General features: G+C 45.0%; 1 protein-coding gene across 3 annotated transcripts; it reads right to left on the minus strand.

The window, feature by feature from the left end:
- Positions 1-480: 480 nt before the first annotated feature.
- On the minus strand, positions 481-6,636 carry thumpd1 (THUMP domain containing 1). Of its 3 annotated transcripts, none has more exons than XM_062540044.1 (6): positions 6,517-6,636; positions 5,951-6,285; positions 5,179-5,359; positions 4,188-4,436; positions 1,890-1,960; positions 481-1,564 (listed from the first exon to the last, which is right to left on the minus strand). In XM_062540044.1, exons 2-6 carry the CDS (start codon positions 6,146-6,148, stop codon positions 1,274-1,276), a joined length of 990 nt encoding a protein of 329 aa, XP_062396028.1. In that variant the 5' UTR covers positions 6,149-6,285; positions 6,517-6,636; the 3' UTR covers positions 481-1,273. The 3 variants fall into 3 exon arrangements, with proteins under 3 accessions (XP_062396028.1, XP_062396029.1, XP_062396027.1); XM_062540045.1 differs by having other exon boundaries at positions 5,951-6,179; positions 6,517-6,634; XM_062540043.1 differs by having other exon boundaries at positions 5,951-6,636.
- Between the last annotated feature and the right edge of the window lie 418 nt (positions 6,637-7,054).

The raw sequence follows: 7,054 nt of genomic DNA on the forward strand, positions 1-7,054 counted from the left end.
AAAAATATTCAGAGAATCAAACAATTATCACTTTTTAAAAATGATATTTTTACAAACAACACAATTGCGATGAAATTATACGCAAAGGACAGTGTTGAAAATATTATTGGATGGATCTCAAGTTGCCTACTGCATTAAAAAATATTCGGTCATGAAATTCATCTTGGCCTCAGGGAAGGCCGTCTATGAACACCGTTCGACACTCCATCCATAAATACTGGTTAACATGGTTAAGAAACCATGCGTACATACAGTATGAACCAGAAACATCACTGGATTTAAAGCTGTTTTTCCCCAAAATCAACACAAAGTGTCAAAAAGATGCAGATTTGACAGTCCTGAAAAGCGTACAAATTTGTTTAACATATTGACTTGAGTTGTTCTGAACGCTGCATACCATGGGCAGTTAAACATTGCCAGAGAACTCCCCCTGCTGGTGCAAACTAGCACACTTGAAAGAAAGGAAAGGAAATAAGTCTCTGAAGAATATTTCTATTTATTTTCAAAACTGATTTGTTCAGGGGAAAAATCTGCATTTTAGTCCTGTTATTAAACTTGTATAATGTGTTTACACATTGTATGGAGTCGCTAATTGATTGTTAAGAGATCCACACAACACACAAAAATTCTATAACAACTTAGTTACAATTCATCAATGTTGAGTTATTTACCTCAAGTTTAACATTTAAAATACAAGGAAATGTTTCCTCAAAGTTTAAAAAACAAAACAAAACAACAGTAAAGGTAAAACGATTTAAATTACTCAGCCTCTCTCAGGGCTTTTGTTATGTAAATCAAAATCCAAAGCCGGTCACAGTTTTTAAAGCACTAAAAACCTTAGAAAACAAAAGCACACCTGTTAACGTACCACACTCCTGTTGTGGTCAGTAGCTGTATTCAGCAGGTACATTAAAACAATACTGTAAAAAAAAAAAAAAAAAAAAGCAGATGGGAAATAAAATTAACTAAAAAAAACCCCGAAATATGTCAAACGGAATTTAAAAAAAAAAAAAACAAGAAACAGCAACAAAAGAGAGAACAACCTTGACCACGACAGGGCACTTGTATCTACCATACTGTATGCGCCACACAGAGGTGGATTTCCCTCAAAGCGTTGGTGATGGTGCCACAACCTGCCACGCCTCAGCGGCCGCGCAACATGATGCTTTTTGGGAAGCCCACCCCAGCAAAGCACAGCACAGCACAGTACAGTACAGTACAGTACAGTACAGTATAGTACAGTACACTCAAGGCCCAGTCCGTCCTGTACCCCTCACTCCGCTCCCTCGGCCGGGGTTGCGTTCGTCCGGCACTGCTCGGCGCTTCCGTTTCCGGTAGCTTCTGTCGTCTGGGGCTCGGCCGCCTCAGCACACTCGCCTTTCTTCTGCTCCGGCTGCTCCTGGTCGGCCTGTGGAGGTTTGTCGGAGGAGGAGGAGGAGGCTGCGGGGGTCGTTTTAGGCTCCTGGGAGGGGGCGCTGTCGTTCTTCGCCACCTCCTGCAGGTTGAACTTCCTGAAGAGGATGTAGTCCTTGACGACACTCACACAGCACACACTCTTGATCACCTGTTACACACACACACACACACACACACACACACACACACACACACACACACACACACACACACAGGCAGGCAGGCATCAAGTGATTTTGTAGTAAGGAGACAGAGCATCACTACCATCGATTTCCATGTTATTGACTTCACCAATAAATACAGCTTAGTGTCACTGTTTGCAATGTCACTGTTTGTAATGGTCTTTACATGAGAAAAGATAGACTGGGTATTGTGGAAACTACGCAAAGAGATGCAAGTCCAAGCCTTAACAAAACACAAAATCCTGAACTTCTACAGTGGGAACCATCTCAGATGAATGAACGTGACTTTACCTCGATGATGATCGTTAGCTCTGGATTGGTGAGGTCCACCTTGTTCTTGGGGTTCAACTTCCCTACCAGAGCTGCAGAAAATAATAAATCATAATCAACATGCCCATCAGATGAATTAAATTAACTCAAAGTCACAAGAAAAAGGAAGTTGGCCCCAGTCGTGGCGCGACTGGCTGGGGCACCTGCACCGCACGCCGGCGACCCGAGTTCGATTCCCGCCCCGTGGTCCTTTCCGGATCCCACCCTACTCTCTCTCCCACTCGTTTCCTGTCACCCTACACTGTCCTGTCTGATTAAAGGCATAAAAGCCCAAACAAAAAATCTTAAAAAAAATACAAAATAATAATTAAAAAAAAAGAAATTAAAAAAAAAGAAAAGAAAAAGGAAGTCTCAAAACCGAGCCAGATCACAATCGACAAGAAAGCCCGAGTACCAAATGTCAGTTTACTGTAGAAAGTTTGTGACCGCTCTTGGCAGTTGATGTTCGGGTCATAGGCTGTGTCTGAAACATCAGTACGCACGCTGGGCAGTGTGCATTTTCCGGAAGTTACGTCAAAGTCAAGCGCTCTTACTAGATGGGTACTTCGTTTGGCGTGATTTCCAAGCGTGCATCCATGCATCTTTTTTGGCCTCAGATATCCCACAATCCATTGCGCAGCGCAGGTCAAGCTCCACACGTCATGCAAATCGTCAACACACCCCCCTCCCCGAGTCAGGTGACGGCAACTAGTTAGTGCCGTCCAAATGTAGGTAGGGACGCATACTGCGGAGCAAGCTAACTGAGACGCTACTGGAAAGAAGGTACTATCCAGCGTGCACGCTTGACTTTTGGACACAGCCATAGTCTGCACGAGCAGCACAGTCGCACTGTTGACAACGCAGAGCTCACACACATTTTGAAGAGCCTTCTCGTTTTATGCAAGCGACATACGGTAGATGATGCGCCGACACGTAGGAAACACACAGCACTTGTGTCGTCACGTTGCACAGTTTCTGTTTGCATTTTCGCAGGTACGCTCCAACCCCTCCTTGCACTGCTTGATGCACTTGCGTTGCGTAACCGTTTAGATGTCCTAGGCCGCCCCTGTAGCTAACCCCTGAACACATACATAAGGTGCCTCTCATGTAAAGTTTATACGTCCTACCTCGCTCCTCGGGCCTCGATCCTCACTGATCTACCTAAAGAATGATGGAGCGGCAACAACGATAGTCTATCCCTTCGTCGATCTTTCTTTATGTAGATCAGTGAGGATCGAGGCCCGAGGAGCGAGGGAGGACGTATAAACTTTACATGAGAGGCACCCATATTAACCTCAGACCAACTCTTCACACACACACACACTCCTTCCTTCCTTCCTCCCTCCCTCCCACTCAGCATTGCCCCTTACCTTCAAAACCTTCCTCCTCCATCCATCCCTCCATCTCTCTACATCACTTTCTCTCTAGCATGTTGCAACCCTTCTGTCTCTCTCTCTCCCTCTCTCTGTCTCGGTCTCTTTGTCTGTCTCGGTCTCCGTTTCTATTCAATTAAGCTTTATTGGCAGCATGAATGTTTTTAATAACATTATTGCCAAAGCTCAGTTACGCGTACGTACACATAAACTATATTGCCGAAAAGTATTGGGTCACCTGCCTTGACCCACATATGAACTTTGGTTGCATCCCATTCTTAATCCATCGGGTTTAATATGACGCCGGTCCACTCTTTGGAGCTATAAAAGCTTCAACTCTTCTGGCAAGACTTTCCACAAGGTTTAGGAGTGTGTTTGTGGGAATTTTTGACCATTCTTCCGGAAGCACATCTGTGATGTCACACACACTGATGTTGGACGGTGCGACTGGGATGACCACTAAGAATAGGATGTACACACACACACACACACACACAATAGGATGTAACTGAAGCTCATATGGGGGGTCAAGGCAGGTGACCCAATACGTTTGGCAATATAGTGCAAAGTAGATGCATAGGGTGCCTCTCATTTGGGCTTTTATACGTCCTCCCTCGCTCCTCTGGCCCACGATCCTCACTGATCTACATAAAGAATGATGGGGCGAAAACAATGGGATAGTCTATCCAGTGTTAGTTATAGATCAGTGGGAACGCCTCTCGAGGATCGAGGATCGAGGAGAGATGTTGAGAGGCACCCTGTGATCAACATAAAGAATGATGGGGCGAAAACAATGGGATAGTCTATCCAGTGTTAGTTATAGATCAGTGGGAACGCCTCTCGAGGGTCGAGGAGAGATGTTGAGAGGCACCCATAGACACACTCTCTCTCTCTCCGTCCAGCTCACCTGCCAGGGTCTTGATGACGTCGTCCCTCTTGTTGTGGCTGCTGTTGCGGGCCTTGAAGGCGATCTGGTAGGAGGCCTGGGCGGGGGCCTTGAAGAAGGGCTCCAGGAAGCTGCTGAGGTACTTGTCCATGTCCTCGGGGAAGGCCTTGCAGGTGCCGCACACGGGCAGCATGCGCAGGATGACGCGCGACTTCTTCTTCTTGGTGGTGTGCAGCTCCTGCAGGATGTGGTGCACCAGCTGGTCGGGCTCTGACACGGAGAGAACAAATAAACGTAAACAAACATAAATAAACAGACAAACAAATAAATTATGGATCTAGTTGGGGGCACAGACTTTTTTTTAAGTCCCCTTTACAATGGACACGGTTTCTACCAAAGAAAATGAGGCAATAGTCCAAGACACACACATAAATGGATTAATGATCTTCGGGACAGGAGAACAAATAAACATAACATGTTCTTCATGTTATGTCTCAGTGTCTGATGTATGGACTACTTGTTTGTGTGAGGTGTCTGTTGTTCTGTCATAAAGTGCCTGGCAACTGTGCCGCACTCACTTAATAAATGAATTAAGGATCTTTGGGCACAGAATTGGGCACACCGCTTTTACCAGGGAAATTAGGCAATAACACACAAATAAATTAATTAGGATCTTAATGCACAGAAGTATAAGTCACTACAATGACACTTCTACCAAGAAAATTAGGCAATAGGCAAAAATTGTGAGGCAGAAACATAAACGGGTGATTCTCCTACTTTGGGCACTACAATGTGTTTGGAGAGAAGCAACATTGTTCTGGTGCCCAGAGTTGAAGAAAGGGGGGGAGAGAGAGAGAGAGACAGAGAGAGAGAGAGAGAGAGAGAGAGAGAGAGAGAGAGAGAGAGTGAGTGAGTGAGTGAGTGAGTGAGTACTAACAAGAGGTTCTTGATCATTCCTTTCCAAAAACGAACCAATTCAACCTTTGACCCCTCTTCTGGGCCGCTGCCTCACCTAGGTTCTGTGTGCGGATGAACACCACGTTGTTGGCGCCGCTGCCCATGGCCTGGAAGCGTCTCCGGCCCTTCGCCGACGACTCCCGCATCTGCGTCACCTCCTTCTTCAGGGCGGCCTCGGCGTCATCCTCATCCTCGTTGCCATCTTCTTCGCTGCCGCTGTCCTGTCCGTCCGCAAACTGCAAAACGAAAAGAACATCATGGGTCATTTAGACATATTATTTTACTGTCTAGTGAGTTTTATCATTGTGCAGAGTGCAACCTGCTTAAAGCACCAATTGGATTATTGGAATTTGGAATATTCCAGATTGTGTGTTAAGCAAGTAAAAGTTTGATTCTGAAGTCCCAACAACGTGTCTTCTATTCTATCACTGTTTCGCATGTTTTCAGCGAAACAGATTATTTTAAGCGCATTGCGATTAATTGTAAGCATTTTGTAGCCCCCTCCCCTTACAAAAACACCCGCAGTTATGAAACAAAAAAAAACTATATTGCAATCTGAAGTACAGTGAAGTACAATCACATTTTTCACGCTCAATATATTGCTTCTGTGGTAAAATACAGTAGCCTACAAAATGTACTACATGACCTGCAAACAATTCCTCTGAGACTGCAGTTTTACCATTTGAAACGGTGCAAATATGTACATGACCTGCAAACAATTCCTCTGAGACTGCAGTTTTACCATTTGAAACGGTGCAAATATGTTTTGTAAGAGGTGAATAATATGACACAAGACAAATAGAATAGAAATGACACTTAGTTCTTACTTTCTCCGGCCCGTAGAGTTCGTCTGCATACTCGTTGAGAAGGTTGTAGGCTTCTGATGTGCATTTCCGCTCGTTCATGTTACAGGTGATGAGGATACCCTGCATTCCCACGTCAAGTTCCCGTGAAACTCTCTGTCTCTTACTCCGCTGACCACCGTAGTGTTTTCTGTTCCTTTTCTTGTCGACAGCTTCTGACATTTTGACACCGAACTCTGCAGCGAAGCTAGAGCTTTAATATTAAGTGGATGGAATAGAGTCGTTTCACAAACGTGGTCTTGATACAGCTGCGGCCGTTCAAACTTGGTTTAGCAAACCCGCTGTTTTGCTACACAGAACTGCAATAGATGCGTGGACAGATGTAAAGACGTATTATTTCGCTGAAGGAAGGAACGCGATATGGGTAACAGCCTAGTAAAAGAACTAACGTTATGCTATGTTGTTTGCAACCAGACCGCATTAGCTAAGCTGACCTGTTTAGCGTTCAACTCGTTTACATAGGTATGGCCGCAATTAAAGCGCAATAAAACTACAGCTTGTTTTCAAAGACAGCCAACCAACCAACCAACCTGAATCTGCGACACGTGTCTGTATGGTGGGAGAAAGTGTAGCGGGTAGCGTTACCAAAGTCTGGTGTTACAGAGGACTACTACCATCCAAGCAGGCTGCACATGCCTCATTCATGCGATTTATTGTTGTGACGCGCTTTGTGGGCGGAAGGCAAGCGCTCTACGGATAGCCACGATGGTCAATCGCTTCAACACTTCCCTGGTTCCAGAGGCCGTCTACATTCTCTGCCTGGTTCAGTCAGTCTATGGTTGATTCATGAATTAAAGAGAAACATATACCATTTTCACAAATAACACTTGCTCCATCGAAAATTGTTATACTGTCAGATGGTTGCTTCCTTTGAGTAGGCATATTTTCACCTAACGTGGTTAAAAAGCTCAAATAAGCATGTCTCAAAGGTGTTCTGTTGGGTTTAGGTCAGGACTCTGCAGGCCATGCCAGTCAAGTTCATCCACACCAAACTCTGTCATCCATGTCTTTATGGACCTTGCTTTGTGCACTGGTGCACTGTCATGTTGGAACAGGAAGGGGCCATCC

The sequence above is a fragment of the Sardina pilchardus genome, chromosome 1 (genome assembly GCF_963854185.1).
Source record: "Sardina pilchardus chromosome 1, fSarPil1.1, whole genome shotgun sequence".
Classification (NCBI taxonomy): domain Eukaryota; kingdom Metazoa; phylum Chordata; class Actinopteri; order Clupeiformes; family Clupeidae; genus Sardina; species Sardina pilchardus.

Coding starts and splice junctions, on each gene's coding strand:
- thumpd1 (XM_062540044.1), bottom strand. CDS start 6,148: ATGTCAGAAGCTGTCGACAAGAAAAGGAACAGAAAACACTACGGTGGT. Junction 5,360..5,950: donor AACTCTACGGGCCGGAGAAA/GTAAGAACTAAG, acceptor TTCGTTTTGCAG/TTTGCGGACGGACAGGACAG. Junction 1,961..4,187: donor CGTCATCAAGACCCTGGCAG/GTGAGCTGGACG, acceptor TATTTTCTGCAG/CTCTGGTAGGGAAGTTGAAC.